Genomic DNA, 22,483 nt, shown 5'->3' with positions numbered 1-22,483 from the left:
GTGCAGCAAACCATTAGGGTTTTTGAGATTACAAAGCAGAAATCCTTCCAATCTCAGTAAGCAAAAGATAAAATACAAAGAAATACCAGTTCCTTGGTGTCTACATTATGTTAAGAGGCTTATGAATTTGTGGGGTCTTTAGGAGGCTGACTGGTGGAGAGCGAGGTACTGTGGCAGAGAGGCACGCTCACTTCTGTCCTCAGAACTTGTTCTGGAGCTGACACTGCTTTCAACTCCAATTAGCTTACTCAAAATCATAGCCCTGACCTTTTTTCAAAGAACTGTTATGTATGAATACACACAAACTGTGCTAGAAAAAAAGTGATGATTCAGTGAAATACGGTCCTGTGAGCTTTTGGTACTAGAAAGACACTCCTAGGAGTGATAGAGGCCAGCTGGTGCTGAGCACTGCTGCCAGAAGAAGATCTGGGGAGTGAGAAAAGCCCCCCTGACTGTTCATAAGGATGCTAGCTACTTAAAATACTGATGGCATTTTCCTTTCGATGTAGTGTTAAGATCCTTCTGGCTTCACATGCTAATTGAGAGAGTGATGAAGGGAGGGTAACCTCCACACCCCCCCTCCTGTTTTAAACAACTCTTTTATATATTTAGGGTGATCAGCAAGGTCTAGATATAGACTTTGTGCAATATTATGAAATATTAAAGTTGACTAAATGCTTAATTGCACTTGCAGGCTCCTTGTAGACCATCTGACAGGCCCTAGTGGTCCTGGTGATGTGGAAAAAGGAAGGTTCCTTTGCCAAAGGATGTGATGTGTGTTTCCCATTTCAAACCAGGATCACTGCAAGAACATCTGAGTCATGTGCCATAGATATCCCACACAACCTGTTAAACTTTGCCTATCCCTTCTGGCCTAACAACCTTGGAGACCCCTTACCCATTCCACTGAAGCACAGCCACAACTCTTATTACTCCAAAGTTGAAGCTCCTGTTTATTTCTAATTCCACCTATCCATCTTGGATCAGAGTTTCACATAAGTTCTTGGCACATACCAGAACACCCACCCCCTTTGGCTCAAAACCTATCTAGAGCGCCACCCAACTCTGAGTCTCCTGAGCTCTTCCAACCTTCTGCTCCAAATCTCTTTCTGCCTAAGCCCCTCAACTTCCCTGCACTTCCCTCCCAGACTGCCACTGCCACTGCCATCCCTCAGCACTCCATGGTCAGGAACCCCAAACACTGGTGTCCTGGCAGTGGTGGCTGCTCAGCTCTCCATCTTTGGACCCCTCACCTCTGCTTGAACATTCTGCCAACATCTACACCCACCACAATGAACTTCCATGGGACTTTGAGCCCACATTCCTCCACCACAGCACCTCTTCCCTTACCGCTCCCCCAGAGGGAATCACCCAACTCCTGCATCCCACAGGGAGAGGCTAAATACAGGTTGCAGTTCCTAGAAATATACTTTAAAAAGATGCAAAGAGTAAAAAGTAATATCTATTTTAGGAAAATCAGATGTATTTAGACCCTGTATTTCCTTACTTTTAGTCTACAATTAGACCTGGAGCCTCCTTTTTTATAGGATTTGAAAAATAAAACTGGTGAAAATGCACATGTATTATTTTCCATTCCCCCCCACTCTCTGCCTCTAACAACAAAGAAAGCATTTTTAGGTTTATTTTCCTCTCTTTAGTCCTGTGTTTGTGAAGAAGGTGGGGGAGGTGAAAGGCAACTAAGACCCAAAGAATTAGAGGTTACTTATTCTTCTTTGTAAATAATTGCCATGCCATTGACTGAGTGTCCCGAAGCCCAGCTGCCTGCTGACAGACTGTTGTGTCAGCAAAAATCTCTCTTGTTTTGCAGGAGGCTTTAAAGTCCTGATGGGTGGAACACAAGGCAGAGTACAAAAACTCACTATCAGTTCTGGATAGCACACAGTTGCTTTTCAAATTAAAACATTTTTTTCCTTTCCACTTACACCAGGGGTGCTACCTTAGTGATGCTTGTTTATCCATTCTTCCTTTCTCATGGAGGATACAGAGTTCTCACTGAACCATTTTTTTCTTCCCATTGAGATCTAGCATTGCAATCAGAATTCAGCTTATTTCACCACTTTATTAAACCTGTTTTCACCTTTGGAAAAGACATTTTGTTCTCCTCTATTTATAGTACATTAAGATACTGTGCAGATACAGTTATGGATCAACACCTTATTAATCCATTTTTTTGTGATAAAATAGCTGTGTGAGGGGGTACAAGCACCTCACAGATAACAAAACCCTGCTAGGTGCCTCATTTCGACCTTTTCCTATTCAAAAACTCCTTGTTCTGGCACAGGAACATGTGCTTCCTTTTAAGCTGTACATGCTAATTTTCCTCCTAGCCTCACATTGCTGCCAGTGTTAAAGACTGGGACAAAAAACCTAGGGTACAACAGAGCTTACAGCAGTAGAAGTACACTGTGCATTTGAAAAGCTATGGAGTGAAACTGAACCAGTAGAAGATCATCTTTTCCAGCCTGTAGAGCTTTACATGCTAGAAAGAAGCAAGATGGAAACCTGGTCTGGAGTTCCTGAGTTCAGCAAAGGTCTGAATTGAATTTTCAGCAGTGGTGGCTGAAAACTGCCCAATAAATCCAGCTAGGGATAGCACACCCCTTTAAGTAAGCCTGAAAGCCTTCACTAACACAGTTCAGGTGGTGGAGGATCTACTGCACTCCTAGACAAGATGGTGTTGTGGCTGATAGCACAGATCACTCTTTTCTGGTCAGAACTGGTCTTTCAACAGGAAGAGTAAGGGCTCTCTAATATCACTAGAACAACTTTCTGAATGTATGGTCTCCAAATCAAACTTTGCCCATTTTTTAATGGACAAGATGAGCTGTTTCTCCATCTAAATCAGCAATAGAGTGAGGCTCTTCCCTGCTCAATTATCCCCATTCCATGGAAGTTCCGAAGGTGTGCAAGTGGCAGTAAAATCAAGCTTGATGTTTTGGTCTGATTCTTCAGTGCTGGTGTGAGCAAATGACAACATAGCACTTCATGCTCAAGGTAAGCCCTGTTCCTCTGATGTAAAGAGGGAGAAAATTATTTGCTAAATATTAACCTTTCAGTCTGAGAGAAAAAAAACCACCCTCATTGTCACTGCAAAAGTAAGCATTGAGGGTCTTTGTACATCTTGTACACCAGAGTCCTTTTGACTACATCCAAAGCAGGATGTCTTTTGCAATGAGCTACTTTAGCTGAAAATAAACAGCATTTCCAATTAGAAAAGACACTGATGTGAATTTCGTGATGAGGGAAGTGGTGGAGCTGATCATGAAACCTTGCTTAGGGCAATGGATGTTTTGTGTTATTTGGCTGAGAGAGGTTGTGCCTCTCCATCCATCTCTCCTCCTCCTCCATCCAACCAAACCACCACCCCATTCCCATCACAACCATATCTAATGCAGCTGTCTCGTCTGTCCACCAGCAGCAGCCAGCTCACAAGTGTGCCCTTGCAAGGGAGGGAGGATATATATAAAACATATTCTGTGGAGACATAGAATCAGCACTGGCACTGAACTTTGTGATTTTCAAAGATTCTCTTAAAGCTGAGCATTAAGTTCCTGTGATATTGCACGAAAGCCTGGCTTTTATCGAAATGGAAATGAATTTTTTCCAGCGTTCATGCAGCCAACAAAATCTTGAAGGCATTAACTGCAAGCACCTCAAAGACTCAAAACCTAGACTGCAAATGCAAAGTAAGGGTTTTAAATATTTTTTTTGCACTTCCATATCTGTTAAAAAAAAAATCCATGGGGCTAAGGAGATAAAAGAGACAAGGAGTGTTGTGGAGTTTTTGGAGGTTTTCAGAGGGAGACAATAAGTGTATTATGAAGCAGCTGCTCTGACTGGCAGTCTGTTGCCCACCTGGAGGAGAGGACCTGCTGTGAGCTTTCCATGCACTCCTCAAAGAAAGCCAGGTAGAAAGCAGCAGCAGCACGAGGGGTCTGGGTGAAACTCTCTCCCCTTTGATTCCTGTGGTTTGCGCAGAACTCCTGGAAGGCTGAAAAGCACTGGGGAAAACGGTGTGGTTTTCTGCCAGAGCACAGCTCCAGCTGGGGAATTCAGGGATCTTTTGCTGTTCCTGGTTTTTGGTCAGAGGAGTAATAGTGCTGCAGTCCACCTTTCACCTCATGGTCACAGTCTCTGGTTTCCCTGACACCAGGACACCGGGGGTGTGTGCGGGGCTGCTCAGAGGAAGGGAGAAAAAGGCTCTGTGGTTCTCCCCTCCCTGCTCTTCCCATCAGCAGTGCTCACTCCAGTATTACCAAAGGAAAAATAGACCTTCAGCTCAGCAGCTCCTGCCCCCACCACCAGGCCTTCACTCTGTCCTCTGCAAAAGAGTCACAGTGCCTCTCAGGAGCAGTGATGGATCAGTGGGGATGACTGAATGCTCCATGCTTTTGATCCACCAAACTCTGCCATGGTCATGCTTAGATAAGCATGGGGAGAAACACTGTCAGTTTTCCACTGAATTTCAGAATTTACTACATTTTTACTAGCATCTTGTTTGCTTGAATATGTTTATTTTTATCCCTCAGGCAAATATTTCTGCCTCCTGTGAACCTTTCATGTAAATCAACAGAGGCATTTGGCAAGCTATATCAAAACTGCAGCTTTACATATCGCTGAAGCGGAAAATAAATGGAAATAATTACTGATGTCTCCAAGTACAGATTTGTTTCCAAATGAAATGTGTAGCTTGGAAAGGGTGGGCAGTATATATCTAATGATTTCCTGTTAGCTTACATAGCATTGGCTGAGACATTTTTATTTCATTCCAGGATTAGTTTTTTGCCTCTTTTTGGGGAGATGAGGGAGAGATAGTGGCTGTTTGTTTTCTCATTTCAACCATATTGAACAGAATCAGACCTTCAGCTAGTTGATGAACCACTTCCCAACAGGAAGCTTATGTTTGATGTGTTGCTGTGGAGCTAATTTACATCATTCTGACACTGAACAAAAAACCTGCCCAACTAACCAACCAAAAAATCCCCCAAAACTCAACTAAAAAAAAGAGAGATGGCATTAACTGTTTTGCTTCACAGAATGTCCCATTGTGGCAGTGTAACAACAATCCAGCTTGTGAAGCTCTGCTGTGCTTTAATGATTGCAGAAATGCAAGGGAAAAGTCAGCTCATGACTGAAAGTACAAAAAGGTAGATAAAAAGAAAATTACAAATAATTTTCAAGTTGATGGTTTCCTGCATTTTATCATGTTCAAACAGCATTTTGAAACTTTTAAAGGACACAAGATCTGCTTCACATGCAACAACAGCTGAATGGCAAAGAAATCAGAAGGGATGCAAGTCTTCACCTGTGTCACATCTTCCAAATCTGTCCCTACTGAGGTGGCAGGTTTCTCAAAAGGATGTAATCTATGCAGAAATCAACAGATGTTTCATTGTTAGTGAAATGTTCCTGCCAAGAGTTACTTCACATCTTCTTTCAGTGTGCCAACCAGCCCAGATCAAAGAGGCCTGCCTTGAAAACACACCCTCCAGGGTCTGGGGAGAGGTGGCACGGGCTTTCCTCTCTGGGCTTGGACACCACCTCCCAAATATACAAAAATCCCAAACAAAGGAGACAATGATTCTTGCCTGTGGTTACCACAATCAGCTTTGTTTTGCTGGTGACATAATTGAGCATTCACTGCACTGAAATCCTTGATTGCTTGCCCCTGTTTATGCCAGAGGCATGGATATTTACTGACCAGTCCAGGGCAATTTGAGCAGACCCAGATCTGAGGTATTGCTCTGAGTGGAAACTGCAGTCTGACAGCAAACTGCTCAGAAGTGCCTTTAATTCATGTATTTATTTTCAACAATGTGAGTGTCCAATAAAACACTCTGCTGCTGACAGCTAATTTCTGAAAATCATGTTCTGATGTTATTACAGAATTTGTTCTATGTAAAACTTCCAATTAAAAAAAAATCATCAAAGATTACTAATGTGCAGAATCTCCTTTAAGCATGCAAGCTTATTTCCTTCCTGATTTTTCCTTTCACTCTCTCTAAACCTGGTATCTTACAGATGTACTTTCTGCACAGGCTTCAAAGAAAAGGAATGCATTACTACAAAGGGTTGTTTTTTTCTCTTTTTTCCCTCTGTATACACAAAGCTGGGCAATCCTTAGAGGTAGATACCAAATAAATTTACTCAAGCTAATTAAAATGTTCACTTATTTTGTTAGTTTAACAAACATTCTATATCTGTTTTGCCTAGAATATCTTTGCAAAATAAGTGAGCTCAAAGGAGTGCAAGCAGTCAAAATAAAATAGTTTGAACATTTGAATTAATTTTACCACAGTCAGCAGGAATTTAGTGGTAAAGTTATTTATACATTCTCAGGCAATACTGTTCAGGTGCAACACCTCTGGAATAAAGACAAATCTAAGTTATTTTCATTGTCTTTTAAGACAATTCAAATGGAATGTATTTGTCTTCCTCACTCAGGAAAGTGGGTAAAGGGTCTAGCTCTTTAAATGCTGTTGTTCCAGTTTCAGAGTAGAGAGGCTGTAAAACAGGGGTGCTTCATTAAAATACCATAGCTGGCACCTCTCAGAGGCACAGGAAAGGAATATTCACTGAGTAAGTAACACATTATAAATTATAATTGAGATTCAATTCTCCCAGGGAGAAGAGAAGGTAACTTGTCATTTGAAGTGTTGTGAGTTTCTGAGAGTGGACCAGGAGTTTAGAGGGTATAATGATATCATTAAGAAATGCCCTTGCAAAGCAAGCAAAATTATACTGTGCTGTTTCTTGAAAACCACAGGAACTCTTTATTGTTCTGTCAGCAGCAGTTCAAAGAGCTGTGTGACCCCATTAACATTCATTCAGGCATGTATAACAAATTGGAGGGGGGAAATTTCTTGAATAGTTAATTATATTTTGTGTGTTTGAATAACTAACACTGTTAGCCATAAGAGCTCAGCACCATAGAATACACACCTTGCACACCTGTTTTACCTCACAGATTTATTTTTCTTCTAATATTTACAGGAGAAAGCAGTATCAAAGGTAGAGAAATAGCTGGGAGGTTGGAAAGTGGAAAAAGTAGATAATGGCTAGCTGATTTCATAGCTGTGGTCAAACTCCTCTAGTATTTGCAGTCCTTCTTCCATGGGCAGCAAATATTATATGATGAGAAAATCCTTTGAACATACATATCCATGTCAGATAGGAATATGTGGGGTGATACACTCTAAACATAAGCTACAATCTTGCAGGGAAACTGAGCTATCTCACTTTTGATAAGACACAGCTCTTGTGACCAAAGTATGTATGCTTTTTTTTTTATTATTCATTCATTTATTTATTCATTTATTTATTTATGTGTGAAAAGTTGTCCCAGAAGCTCTTTCACACCCAGTGGCAAATGACTACAGTCCCCACACTGCAGCGATCATGGACTCAGTTTAAGCAAAGACAGTGGCCAGCAACAGAAACTGAAGTTTGCCTGGTTGGTTTCGAATGCAAAAGTTAATTTTTTAATTTTTTTTTTAGAGAGAATGATTGGTAGATATTGTCTCCAATGCTAACAGGAAGCCCAGTTACAGTGATTAATTAAGTCAGAAGCTTTATCTGTGCCAATTAATTAATTTCAGTTCCACTGCAGATTCAGGAATCCTTATCTCTTTAGGACCGTCTCCTTGCAGCTTCCCTTGCACTTGGCAATGAGATTGATAAATTATGTGATAAAGGCAAGGACCATCACAAGGAGTTTAATACTGTCTGTGTTATACTGAGCAGATGTTGTTTCCTCAGAATTCAGTTCAGGTTCTCTGTATTTCTAAGAGACACCAAACAAAGTTTGAATTGTTAGTGGGACTCTTCAGGAAACTTCTGTGTGAAGTTGGACTGGATCCTTTGTAGCAACTGCAGGTGTCCATTTACATAAAAATTCCCACCAAACCACAGGAAACCATTTCTTCCAGACACTGGGCATATATGCTACTGAGCACACTTACTAATTCAAAAATACTAAATTCTAAATTCTCTTGGAAAATAGAAGAATAAAATTTATCTTACCCTATAAGCCTAGGCAAGCTTGCAGTCTATTTTCATTTCATTGAAATTTCTGCTGTTTTCCTCTGTAATTCTTACACAGCCATCAAGTACTTTGCTCATCACATATATATTCATACTTCTGCCTTTCTTCTGAAAAACTGTCAATCTAATGACCTTCCAAATGTATCTGCTGTTTGAAGAATATTTGCATTGGAATTATACTTGTGTTAGCTGTGTTGTTTCTTTGCTGCATATTTATTGCATGTAGATTGGAGTTGTTCAGAAAGCCTCCTCTGAAATGGAAATTATTTTTATTACCCTTTGGCCTTTCTTTAAACTGATTCCACTGCAAACAGTTTGTAACAGTGGGAGTGTGCTCCGAATGAAAATCAGAATGTACATTCAAATGGTCTAATGGTCTAATATGTCTACCAGAAAGGGACAAAAAACACATCCTCAACTAATAACAGGAAGTTTTGAATTACAGGGAAGTAAAACTACTGGATGAATTTCCACTGAAATACTTTTTTTCCTCAGAAAATGTCCATTTGCTGAAACCAAAGCTTAGTGGGGGCAAGGGGTAGAGATGAGGGGAGAAGGAAATAGGCTGAATATTTCTCTTGGTGTTTTCAACATTCCTTGGAAGACTGTGGTGTTTGAGGTTGACATTTTTGCATCAAGAAACTCCTGTTATTCAGGAATGTTTGTTTAATTTTAAGGTTCCACATGGTTAAGAAGAGACGCAAAAGTATTTGAGAACAAAATGGAGTTCTTCAAGATCACTAGGCAAATGTTCTTATTGATGTACAGAATTTCCAAAAAATGCTCAGACATTGAGGGACATTTTGTGCAAGCCTAGAAGTCTCTCTTGAAGTGGAAAATCACTTTCTGCCATGGCTTAATAGGGATGGAATTACAGCCTCCATCAAGACAATGGTAAAAGTTCTATTTGCATCAGCTGGGACTTCACCTCAAACTTACTGAAAGCATTGTAGTCTCTTTTGACCATGTTGATCATACACATATTTGCCATACAAGCATGTATAGCCATACAAATATGTATGACCATAAAAGATTTGAGGAATTCCTAAGTTCATTTGTTGAGGAGGAGATAATAATACCCAAGGATTTAAAAAAAAATTGATATGTGCGCAGAAGAGTCCTAGTTTTCTGCACATAAGTCAAACAACAAGTAGGCAAATGTTTCTAAAAATCATTGCCTTTCTGCAGAATTTTAAAATGTTTCTGACAGCAGCTTTTTTGTTAAAAACTTGCACCAGAAATTACCTTGCTTAGAGGAGCAGAATGAACAGAGAGTCCTGCCAAGAGCCCTTTCCTGCAGCGGTGTGAGCGGAGCTGCTGGGTGCTCCACAGCAGCAGTCGGGGACCCACAGGCAGTTCCACAGCACGTCCTCGAAGGCATGTGCTAAAGACAGGGCTGTGAGCCAGGGGTGTAAAGGAGCAGCTGATCTTACCCTGCCACAGCTGCCTTCCCTGGAGATAGGAATTTCAGTTCTGCAGTCATTAGTGAAGGCTCCAGCATGAGTCTTCTCCTAGAGAGAGCCAAGTCCTTGTCTAGCTGTGCTCAGGGGATAATCTATGCCGCTGTGTGCAGTCATAGCAGAATGATGACTCCTCCTGCTCTGCCTCCACTCCCTATACACATGTACCTCCATTGCCACCCCACATCTCAGACAAAATAACACCTATTTCAACTCTGTTGTCACAAAGCTCTCACTGAACTGTCACTATTCCTGTCTATTTCTAATCTAGTCTTGTGTATGCAATCTCCTTTCTATTTTTGCATAATCACTGGGTATATTTGTCACGGCAAGAAATTACCTGTAAGTAAATAGTCTCTTCAGGAAGCATTCACTGGTTTCCCATGCTAAAAAGGAGAAAGCTTTTGGAATTGTAAAAAAAGTTAAACATATTACAGATGGATCATTCCTGAAATTTTATGAAATTATGAAGGACAGGAATAATGTAATTTATTGCAAGTACATTAGACCAGGTTCATATTTTATGAGAGAAAGAAACATTCAACATATAACATGATCTATTTGTGCACATGTTAGTGGGAAGGTTTGAGCATGACTGATGTTAGCTCTAGGCTTTTTTACTATCTATCACTAAGACTTGCTGCAATAAACTTTCACATTTCCTTGCTGGGACTAAAAGAGTATTTTCTTTCTTTCTAGTTCTTATCAGCAACTTGGTGAGATCTTTATGAAAATGTAATAACTGGCATTAAAAAAGACTTTCCGTTTAATATATGCAGCTTGTCCTTTACTTGGAGCCAAAAGCCCCAAAGCATCCAACTGATAAACATGGCAGGGCTGATCAATTCTACTAAGCAGTTAATTCCAGTTTTCAAGTGAAAAATGTGAGTCTGCAGCCTGCTATCCTTTGCTTTTTCGTTGTTCCAGTCAACTCCCTAGAGATGATAGACACACAATGAACACAGGCCTTCTCTTGGAGAGAGAGAAGTCTGTTTATCTACCTTTTTTTAATATAAAATGAGTCAATCCCTCTTCTCATCTCCTTTAATTTCAAAGGCTCCCTCACTGGCAGCTCAGAGAGTACTCACTCTACATATCTCAACAGCTGCTGGAGACAGATAGCATGAGCATTTCTGGAATGATCAAACTGACCTTCTTTCAATGGATTCTAAGTGCTCATCGTTAGCTGTGGCTTCATGTTCCAACACAGGTCTCTTACATGAAGCACATTCTAATGCTGAAGGAAAAGCTAGCAAGGTAAACAGATTTGAGAACTTTAGAGGCAGCCTTTAATGAAAAAAATTGTATGCCTTTTATGTGTATATATTGCAAATTATTTCATTCCAATACTTGTGTATATATGCAGTTTGATGTCTCATACGAGTAGTGGCCTTGAAACCAAGAAAGTTTTTTGCTTCATATGTTTAGGAAACAGAATATCCAATTGCATCTTAAAGCATCTACTAAATTCTGATCTTTAGGCACGTTCCAGTGCTGAAGATCATTAGAACTTGAAGTTGTCTTACTTTAGGAACAGTTCAATCACTCTTACTGGGAAGAGGTCTCTATTTCCTTCACAGACCAGATTTTTTTTTTTGTAGACCCCCTTCTGTAGGTTAACCCATATTTATATAGCTCATATTGTCTCTATAGAAACAAGCTTGAGTTACTCTTCTGGAGTTACTAACAGGGACTCTTTGGGAAGCTGCAACATGCCTTTGGACACATGAACACTTGTGATTACCCATCTTCAAGGACCCAGCCTGGGATATCCCCTTTTCTTCAATTTCCATATCCTGAGGAAGATAATGACAAGGCTTTTGCAAAAATCCAAAATCTAAGTATTTCCCTAATTTTTTACTAGTCTTTAACTTCTGGACATAAATATGCAAAAAATGTCTGCCTTTAGGTAGGTTTCTTTCTAACTGGGGAAGGGAAAGAGGGACAGATTCTCAGCTGCCACAGATCATCATTTCTCTGCAGATGTGCACAGAACCACAGCCAGTTACACTGTTCCAGCAACTGGCCTCAGCTCTCTGCTCACTTTTCTCAACATGAAAAGCTGAGGAGAAGCCAAACAATTGAATGAACAACTTTTGAATCTGCAGTAATTTTTCAAGAAATAAAGTGTTAAATCTACACTTAGGATCTTTTTATATGAGGTGCTAAGGTTTTTTGGTTTGTCCCTGTGCAAGCCAGTGGATACATGAGCCTGTATATGGTTTTCTTTGCATAGCTTCTGTCACTGAGGATTTTATCTGTTCTGACTTCAGTAGGCAATGACAGAGTTCTGTCTTTCTATTAATATGACCTGTTGTAAATACCGGTGGAGACATAATAGCATCATAGAATATTTATAGCACAGGCAAACTTAATCTTACACTACAGAAAGGCTGAGTGTTTATCAGCTTTTTACAATGAGGATTCTCATTCACTCTAAATTTTCAAGTAGCAGCAATATTATGTTCAGAAACTCTGTGGAAAGAAGAGTTTTATCTTATACTCACTATGCCAGGCATCTTATACCCTACATCCTTCCCATGACTCATGAAGAGTTCCACTGTAAGTACTTATTCAGACAAAGGGTCCACATTTACCTCGGTTTCAGAGTATAAATGTGTTTAAACAAGGAAAGAAGAGTCAGTTCCTTGCTCCAGTCTGGAGATTCCAGCCCAGTCTGGGCTGGTGAAGGAGACATCAAGTTTTCAGGGCAGAGGGCTTGGTGAAATCTCCAAACACTCAAGGACTGCCTGGATTCTTTTCAGATGCCCAGTTTGACCATAACTAACATTAAATTATGTCCATTAAGCCAGGCCATGATGCTCTGAGATACTGTTCCATTACCTCCACTTGAATTCAAACTTCAAAAAGCAGGAAATACTAACAACTAAGGCAGAAATCAAATGCTTCCTACCACTCATAATGAAATAGATTATTAAGCATTTTGTTTCCCAGATTAAAATTATTGAAACAAACCTATTTCCAGATAATTTTGGAAATCTGTTCCACTGTAATAATGCTATTTTGAAAATACAGCATAGTTCCAGAAAAAAATAAAATGGTTCTGACTTGAAAGCTTTTATCAGCTCTAAAGACTCATATTTTTCAGTAAGATTTGGGAAAAAAAGCATACAAAAATATTACACCTCTGGCATAATATTGGACTGCATTTTTTTTTCCTTTAAGATCTACATTCTCCTTCGCTTTTGAGCATTTTTTAATACTATAGCTTTTCCTTCTGAAGCACAACATGAAAAATATTTGATCGTCTAAGACAATGCCAAAAGACAAACAATTTGCTGTTATAATTGAACTAACATTAGGTTTCTTGATCCTACAAAATTACAGTAGGAGGAAAGAAAAAAGACTTTTAAAATCTATTGCTTATGTTAAAGATCAAAAAGCTTCATATAGTTCTTAAGAGCCACAGTTTTTTCATAAATTGGCATCTCATTCTAGATTTTGAAGTGAAATAATCTCCAAACAAACCTGTTAGCTTAATTTTTCTGATTTCATCTAAACATTAATGCTATCCTGTAGCATTAGCAAATATACCTTTGACAATTTTCTAAGAGAATCTTATACAATTTTCCCTTATTTGAAGATTTTTTTTCAAAGATTTTTTTATCTGTACCACTATCTGATCAAAGTGTTTTAAAGCCAAACATCATTCATTTCCTTTCCTTTTCCCCTCCTCACAGAAATACTAGCTTCAAATTTTGTCTGGATTATGATAAACTGAAGATAACTTAAAGAAATTTAGTTGTTCTCCTAATGTCCTTTGTTGGTCAAATTTTCTGTCAAGTTATTGCCAATGAAACTCCGGAGACAAATTCCTGTTTGGAGATCTCGGTTGCTCCCTCCTGTTACTGCTGCTCAATGCAATGATTGTGAAATTTGAATCAAAGCCCTGTTGAACCCTAAAGACCACTCCTGCAGTGATTCATCATTGTCACAAAGTGAGAATATGGTTTATTTCTTAAGAGTGACTGTAATCACATTTGAGGACACCTGCATGTGACACAAATATCAAAGAAAGAAAGAATACAGCCAGGAAATAGCCGTCAACCCTAATTCTTGTTTCACTACCTTGAGACAGCCTTGGGGAAAGTGATCTGTTAGGTGAGGCAGTATTAGGTACTCTGGAGTGCAAACCTGACCTTCAGGTCAGTTTTGAATCCAGTTTGGTGATTTGTGTCATAAGCCACTCAGCTGGGTCTTGGTAGACCATAGCCCTCTGTCTTGGCTTTCATCAAAGAAACAGCAGGCAAGATCAAACCTTCTGCTGTTTGGAAGGTTTTGGAAGATTTCTGGATGCTATTGAGAAGTAATTGCATTTCTATTCAGAGCACTGGCTGGGGCAATTTCTAAATTGCTATGTGCATGCACATACACGAACTGCAGTACATAGCTCTGGTGTTGGATAAGGCAGGAACAGAGTGTTTCTTTATACTCGTTGCTATACCATAAAATCAAAAGTCCTGTCTGGAGGCCAACCAACTATATCCTCAGAGCAGAAACCAACCATCCTTACATTAAAAAAATGTCTGGGTTTCACTGTTCATGAAGGCCGTGTTCACTGCAGCACTTCAGCCTTGGTTTCCAGGATTATTGGAGTCTTTGAATGCAGTGGTCAGTAGCAAACATCCTGTGTACTGAGAAGTGACCATTTCTTACATGCTTCACCTGCATCATTATTTTAACATGGCTTTCTGACCTTTGCTGTTGGACTCTGATGCTTCTACTCTATCATGCAAAGTGCCAGAAGATCAGTCTTTGGTTAACTTAAGCCACAGTTAAATTTTGTCTACCATTATAAGATAATTACAAGGTCAGCATGACACATGAAGAACTGTGACTTCACAGATGAAGAGAAAGAGGAAAAAACATGCTGTGAAGGGGGAAAGCTGTTCACATTAAAAGAATGAAGATTAGAAGTGAAAACTTGGAAAGTTATTAGCAAAATAGGTTTATTTTAGACACATCTCTCTCTCCACCTTTCCATCCACATGAAAATCTTATGTTTAATGTGTTAGAATTCAAGAGATCTGTAAGGTCTAGGAAGGAATACAGCATGAGCTCAAAGCATACAGTGACAATTGTCTTGTGCTAAAACAGCAGAGCTTGTTAATCAGAGATGGCTTAGGTACTACAAAGACTTTTGTCCCCACACTGCTGTGACATGATGAGAATTGCTATACTGTACAAATAGTTATTTAACATCTGAACTACTGTTGTTTGAAGTGGAGGCATAAGGGCATTTTTAGGTCATTAAATAAAGTAACTGAGATACAATGAACTGTCTTGTGTGATGCAATATATGGAGAAATCCATACAGAACAAGGAGTAGTATTGAGCAAAATGTGCATTCAGCAATGTGGTGATGCAACTCCTACTTCATCTTTCTAAGTATTTACAGGTTTTACAGTGTTGGAAACTGAGCAGCCTGAATAAAATTAATTTCTGCAGCCAAGTCCACTAGATTTGACTAGTGTTTGTTTTACATCTCAAGATGAATTAATATATGCACCTGTGTAATACTTGCTGTCTGCACTTTAGTTGTAATGCATTGTAGCAATAATTTGAGAAAAAATAAATTTAAGGCAAATGCAAAAATATAGAATTGCCGAAAGATTAATTAGCTGAAAGCAACTTGAATGTAAGAAAAATACCTAAATGCATAAATTATTAAATACTATTTTTTAAAGTAATTAAATATGTCAGAATGTGATGGTCTGAGACAATGAATGACAGTTTAAAAAACTATAGGAAAATTGTTCCTCTATGGCATTAAAATTGCCATTACATAGGGAGAGGCTGAAAGTTCCTGGCACAAATAGCAACATATGGGTTCAGCTCCAGTAGAAATTGTAGGAGAGAATTATTTTCCTTCCATCTTCTTAACTAGACTTACACAGGACTTAATATAACCCAAAATCTCTTCATAGAAAGGAGGACTGAGATAGCCATGTAATCTGCCTGTCTGAGGATTTGTACTTGCACAGCGCCTTAGCTATGAGAAAAAACAAGGAACTAAAACAATCTGCTTTTATTTCTGGACATCATCATCTCATGGGAGTAGGACCTGACTTTTTTACTTTCAGTGACCTCCAATGCAGTGGCTCTTTTTCTGAAGTATGTAGGTATTGTCTGCATTTCAACTACATTTCACACAAATTTTACATTAGGATGGCACTAGTTCTTTTTCAATAATAATAGAACAAAGTCTCAGTGACGGGACTTCAACAGCAATGGTGAGAACCCAAAAACCCCCCAACCTAAAAAGCCCCCAACATCATTGTATGCTAAATATGTGCTTGATGAGCATGAATGTCTTGCTTCTAGAACTGGTAAAAAGGAATGCAGCTTTCACAACTCCTACTACTCCTACTACTCACAAAGCCAGTGGTTAGCTAAGTTTAGGACACATTATCCCAATTTGTACTTTCAGAGAGAGTCACATTTTTGCTAATCCTGGACAAGACAGCAGTAACTCATCTTCAAAGAGGAAAAGAAATGCAGTTGCATACTCAACTAATGCTGCCTCCTTCAATTGCACAGCACAGGATGTCAGGCTAATGACAGAATTATAAGATTTGGTACTTCCAGGCTTCAGTACTTCCAGTATTGCTGCTGACAAATGCAAACAAACTGGAGGCAGACAACCTGGCAGTGCCATGGCCAGAAATTGGATGGGATGAAGGCTTTACTGGCCTCAAACTGAATAGATGGAAAAGCTAAATTTGGACATGCACAAGGATGCTTTGCTAGAATTTGATTTAGTTATGAATGTCACTTGGTTTTATCTTCCTTCTGACTAGAAGGTTTTTTTGAACCAAGAATGTTATTCTGTATGAAGTGATAATATCTGCAGAAGATAAGGTATTGTGCTAAGGACTAATTGCACAGCTTGACTTTCTAATTTGTTAGAATAGATGAAAATTCCTCACAAAGGGGAATACAGGCTTAAAATTGCTGGCAGATTTTTCTACCTAATTTTTGAATAATAAAACAAAGCAGATACAATCATGATCTAGTTGCAGATAATTTGCTAGTCAAAAAAAATAGTTGAACATATTGTTCCTTCTGGAATGTAAGTTAAAATAAAAATGAACACACTAGAGAGAATTTTTCTTGAGGTGTTTATGACAACAGGATATCTGGTAAGTATTAAGCAAGAAAAAAACAATTACTTTTCTCTCCTTTTAAATATGTAGCCACATGAAAACATGGTCTTTAAGCAAGCTGGTATAAGATTGAAGTCATCCCTGCTTTGAGCAGGGCGTCAGACAAAGTGATCTCCATCTCTCCTTCCAACTCAAATAGCCCTTGGATTCTATCAAATGTCCTCAAATAGTAAGGTTATGTAAAAAGTCCTTCTCAGATCTAACACCAGAGATGGGCTCGGACTTTAGTGGAAGGGACTGGAGTCCTCTCTGACCACCACAGTTTCTCCTCATCCTCAGGTTGTCCCTCAGTCCCCAGCTGCCTTGTTCCTCACCTCCTACCTAACCCCATGACAGCACATGGTTTTAGCTTGTTCCTATTTATCTGCAAGCACCAAGTGGAAGTGCAGCCCCTCAAGAGTCTGAACCATAAACCAACAGGATGCTGTGTGACAAATGAGGGCAGTCAGAATGAGGCCACAACAGGGAGCCTGTCCTCCCTCTCCCTCCTTTCCGTCCTACTCAAACGCATTCCCATGAACACAGCACTGCTCTTCCATCTGCTGAGGGAGCTGCTCTCATCTCCTGTCACCCTCCCTCTGCACACACATGTGCTTGCATGTGGACTGCACACTCCCGAAGGCAGACACTGCTGGATTCTAATCCCCTTGAATTCTCTCATGGATTAAACCTCAAATCTCTAACCCTCCTTCCTAATGCTGTGGTAAGTAACACACGTCCTGGCTACATTGATTTACAGCTGAAATAAATGTGAAAGGCAGACAAAATGAGATGTCTGAAAATCGATCTATGCAGCAAGTGGATGGAACATTAAAGCATTTTAGATTATTTCTCCTCCTTTCACTTTGCCCAGGGCCTGATGAAGCAAAAATCACTGTCTGCAGCAATAAAAGTTGCAGGTACATGTGTTACCCTCCACCTACCTGTAACCCTTCAATGGCCAGTTTGAGGATAGAGGGTGTAAGCTTGGAGGCTTGCTTGAAGGAGAAGTTGCTCCAATCTATAATTAGAATGAAACCATTTATCTGAAGCTCCTGATCTTCAATGAGCACTTCCAAGGAAAGCAGAATAGCCCGAAGGATATCTATGAAGGAGTTCCTAAAGCAAAAGCAGAAAAAAAATCAATGGTTGCTGTTGTCTTCAAACCTCAAGATTCTCAGTTTTGCTATGGGTGGGGCATGAGTGAAGGACAGGGATTTATTCTGTTAGAATCCTGAAAAAAAGTTGTTTCAGAGGTGTCTTTAAAGAGTTGCTGCTCCAAAACTGCTTGGTGTGATAAATCCTGGTCACTGACGGATGAAATAAACACTGAATGAGATCTCCTTAGTTTTGCTAGTAGACCTGTCAATAGATTTTAGCTAAGCTACATTGGGAAACTATTTTTCTGTAATAAAATGAAACAAATTCAAGCTATCGATTTAAATCCTTGCTCGTTTGGATATACTTTACCAGTTTGTTTCCTTTCTTCTTATCAGTTTTTTTTTGTTTCCTTATTTTCAGAAAAGGAAATAAATCAGTACAATATTAATATAAAAGATATCATACAACTAGATTCTGTGCTTGAGTATAGGGAATGATGCAAGGCTTTACACAATGCAGTTTGACAGTTGCCTTATTTTTGCAAACCAAATACAACATGAAAAATGGCTACATATGCTCAAAATGAGAGCTCTTTATTAATTACCAGCTACAGTAGGCTGGCCACAAGGCTTCCCTCAGCTCTGGGAGAATAATTAAAAGCTTTGGAGGGCCTGAAGCATTTAACAAGTAAAAGGGAAGAAAGTGCTGAAATGCTTTCTTTAATGTGAAAGTCTGCTCTGGGAAGCCTGGGCTGCTCACTCCTTCCATTTCCTCACTACTTCCATTTCACAAAAGCAAGACTTGGACACTTTAATGACTAGTCCATACTTATACCCCAGCGAGCTGAATTAGGTGCTCTCCTCATCTGTCCTTCTCATTAAGATTATTTACAAACAATACATTCCATTAGAGAGTAACAAGTAAGGAAAGCTTCACAAAGTGCAGTATAACCTTGTGTAAAACAAAATTGTAATATACTGCTAGTGCAATCTGTTTTACCTTAGCATTGTTCTCAAGTTTTCATGAGATCTGAGGTCTTTACAGGGAAGGTTCATACCATGTTCTCCCATGGAGATTTTAATTTATTTCTTTTCTGCTGTTTTCATCAATTTAAAACAAATCCCCTCAAACATTCAAGAGCATTTGTTTCAAATTCTGCCTGAGATAAAAAAACATATGTGCAATCAAAGCAAACTTCTCTACCATTGGCCTCTACCCCTGAATGGCATCAACACATGTTAAATTTCTATTAAAAGTAAATGGTGAATTCTTCTCTGATTCTTTCTCTTTTCTCTCAATAGGTTTTGAGTGGAAATGTACATTCCTTCTATAAAGACCTGATCCCTTGTAAAATCTGCTTCTGCACTCTGCCTTTCTGCAAAAGTTAGAAGCTTCTCTTAAGTATAATTATTAGGGCAATAAATTGAGCTTATTGAGCTTAAAGACACATAATATTGTTCTTGCTGCATACCAAGTCACCCCTCCCTCATTTATAGTTACAAAACAACCTTGACCTTTTCAAACCCTATGGGGAAGCTCTACTAAACAGCTAAAAGGAGGAGTATTTCCTTAGCAACATCAGGTGAAGGCATACGGATTGGATTGGCAATTGGCATGTACTTTAGGTCTAAATTTATTTTGCAAAACCTGTGATATACTACCTACTGCTTAGCTGAAATGGTGATGACTTTCAAGCAGCAGCATCAGATGACCACATCTGGTGAAAAAACCCCAAATACACCCTGCTCTAGGGTGACTTTATGATGCTTCTATCCCCAGTGGTCTCTTCTGTCTATGCTAGATATTAAGTTGTGCACCTTTAAGACTGGTTCCGAGAGCAAAGCGGGGGGAAAAGAAGCATGGAGTTTGTTTTCAGAAACTACACTCAATCCTCCACATTCCTGCTTCTGGTCTGTGATGTCTGCAGCATGGATGGACAGCGGGACAGAGCTCTCCTTTTCTTTTTTAGTTAGTTTTTAGCTAGCTGAGGCAGTGAAGTTCTCTAGACTGTGGCTTTTCTTTTTATTGCAGCTGTTCAAACCTGCCCTGGACTGAAAACCCAGAAGAAGACCAGGAGCTCACACCTGGGGCCCACCAGGGCCTGGGATGTGGCATTTCCAGTGCCAGAGGGACTGATAAGAGACTGAGTGAGCTGAGCTACAGACCACAAAATGACTTCTGAATTTGCCATCTCTTCAGAACAATGAGATGTTTTATTGTTTAATATTATTAATTTTTTATGCTTGTGAATACTTTGCCAGTTAAATAAATAGGTTTTTTCCCCCTGTTCTCCAAGGAAATCTCTTCCTGAACCAGCTGGGGGAGAGGTCACTTGAATTTACTTTCTACAGGGACCTCTTTGAAAGTCCTCCCAAATTTGCGCTAAACCAGGACACAGCCCTAGACCATATCTATGTAATATATCCTACACTATCCCAGCATCCTCCTTTAGGGCGGTCAGCCTTCCACAAGAACTGCCCCATGGAAGCTCCCAGACATGTGCAGTGGCTCCAAAAGTGTCCTTACATACATGCCAGCCTTCTTTGCACTCTTGTAGGCATCAGTTTGAAATTATATCATTGACTGGCTGCATTGGGGAAGATGGAATAATCATGATCTCAATCTCACAGCTGCAAATCCTAGAATGAACTGGATGGGTTTTATTGACAAAGGTGTTAAACACGGCTACATTGTGACAAAAAAAAGGTTTCATCCTTCATTTATGGGAAGAAGTTTTCTTAAGAGTACATTCAAACTTATATTCCTGATGCTGCTAGCACTGATGTTTTTAAAGTCTGTAGTGATTCCAGTGGGGCTGTCTGGAAATGGTGGATACAAGACATCTTCTGTAATCCACTCAAACTCTAAATGGCAATGGAAATATTTCAGTACCAAATCTTCCCCTTGGACTTCGTGCTGAGGAATTCCAGTCTTTGTTTGAGTGTCTACATAAATTGCCAATTTATCAAACAATTACTCACCTGTACCTTCCTGTACTTTCAGTAGAAATTATTTACCTGGGAGATATGGCACTCAATTTTCTTAGTTTGCAACTAATCTGGCTGTCCCTGCCTACATCCCTCCACTCTCTATGCATTTGCAATTTGAAGACATGGTGTAGGAAATAACTCAGAGTGAGCACAAAGACGTTTTTCTGATGAGTACAGGGAGTTATAAAAGCAGCACACAAGTCCTCCAGGTGGGTTGTTTGCAGACACACTGTTCCATGAATGCAGAGCCTGGATAGAAATCAGACAGAGTGCCACTTGAGTCTTAAGCCCTCTGCTCTCGAGTCTTGGGGCTTTGAGACAAATCATTCAGCTGTGTGACTGATTTGCATCCAAATAATTTTCTATGCATGAACACAGAACCACTTTTTATTAGTCCATCACTTTTGTTCCATTGCTTAACGTTCCCTTCCCCTCCTCCAATGCCCCTCCCCACCAGTTTAACCCTCTCACACAGAAAAAAAAGTGAAATAAATTACAACTACACAAAGGGAAATGTATAAGGTCCTGTAAGGATTCAGCATGAAGCTTACTGAAGTGAGCCACTAATGAGTTACAAAAGATTTGCACAAGCCCCAGACAGAGAAAAAGGAGGAGGGAGAGAGTGTGCCTATCTGCCTTGGCTGAATGGAAAGGTACCACAAAAGAGACTCTTCAAATTCCCTTTAGAAAATGGGAAGTTAGCCCAACACAAGCTAGTGGTAAGGAACAATAATGTAACGCAAAAAATGAAGATGGTTTAGCTGAGGGATTTGGTGGGGAGATTAGCCAAAGGCATAACATGAAAATAAATAAGAAAAAATTACTTAATTATGAGAGGTGTAAGCAGGCTGTGAGAGAACCAGAAGGCTCAGTGGAGTACCAGGGTGCAGTGGGAACAATTAAAGGGGATAAAGACATTGCAAGGAAATTAAATGCTCTATTTGCATCTATCTGCCACCAGTCATTTTGAGGAGATCCGTGGATAACAAAGCTGAGGGACTGCTGGAAAATAAGGGGGCAACTAAGACATACTGAAAGGTGATACATTTTGGAGAAGACAGCATCAGTAAAGGCTTTTGACATTACTCCTTCTGAAAAACTAAGCACTTTTAGGCATGCTAGTGAAATTAATTGGATTATTCAGATAGTTAAAAGTAAAAATGTACAGAAGTACTGGCAGCTGAAGCCATTAAGATTGTCTGGTAGTAAGCAAAAACAAACTGTCACCACAAATCCTGACTGTCCCACGAGATAGCAGACTAAAAACTTTGGATGAGTGCCTCTATCTTGGCAGTTGCAGATAATTCAGCTTAATATCCCTCAGTTAATATGCTGTAAGAGCCTCTCTTCTCTAATACTGAAAAGGTGGCCAATGCTCCATAACATTTGGCAAGCTGCAAACATGGCATAGATACAATTCAAGTAAGAGACCACATCTTGCTTTGTTCCCTCCATACACAAAAAATCACCAAGAGTGCAAAAATGCATATTTAGCTTCTAAATGGGGAGAGCTGACCCTGCCCTGCAAGGAGGATTCCCAGTGAGAGTAAAACACAGAAAAGGAAGCAGAAAAAAGGACCAGAAACACATCTTCAGATTGCCCCAAATTATTTGAGCTAGTCCAAGTTCAAGAAGCTGGTTGCATTTAAAATTCTGTGTTTTGGGTCTCTCACTACAAGAAGGACACTGAGGTGTGGAGCAG

At 39.6% G+C, this 22,483-nt stretch overlaps 1 protein-coding gene across 1 annotated transcript in view; it reads right to left on the bottom strand.

The window, feature by feature from the left end:
• Positions 1 to 22,483, bottom strand: part of CLVS1 (clavesin 1) — an 88,617-nt gene that overhangs the window by 47,203 nt on the left and 18,931 nt on the right. Inside the window, exon 2 of the mRNA XM_059480337.1 lies at positions 17,635 to 17,809. Within this exon, the coding sequence (XP_059336320.1) occupies positions 17,635 to 17,809 (175 nt within the window). The remainder of the gene's footprint in view (positions 1 to 17,634; positions 17,810 to 22,483) is intronic.

The sequence above is a fragment of the Ammospiza nelsoni genome, chromosome 1 (assembly GCF_027579445.1).
Source record: "Ammospiza nelsoni isolate bAmmNel1 chromosome 1, bAmmNel1.pri, whole genome shotgun sequence".
NCBI lineage: Eukaryota > Metazoa > Chordata > Aves > Passeriformes > Passerellidae > Ammospiza > Ammospiza nelsoni.
Note: the sequence above shows the minus strand (reverse complement) of the source record. Positions and strands in the feature narration are given on the sequence as shown.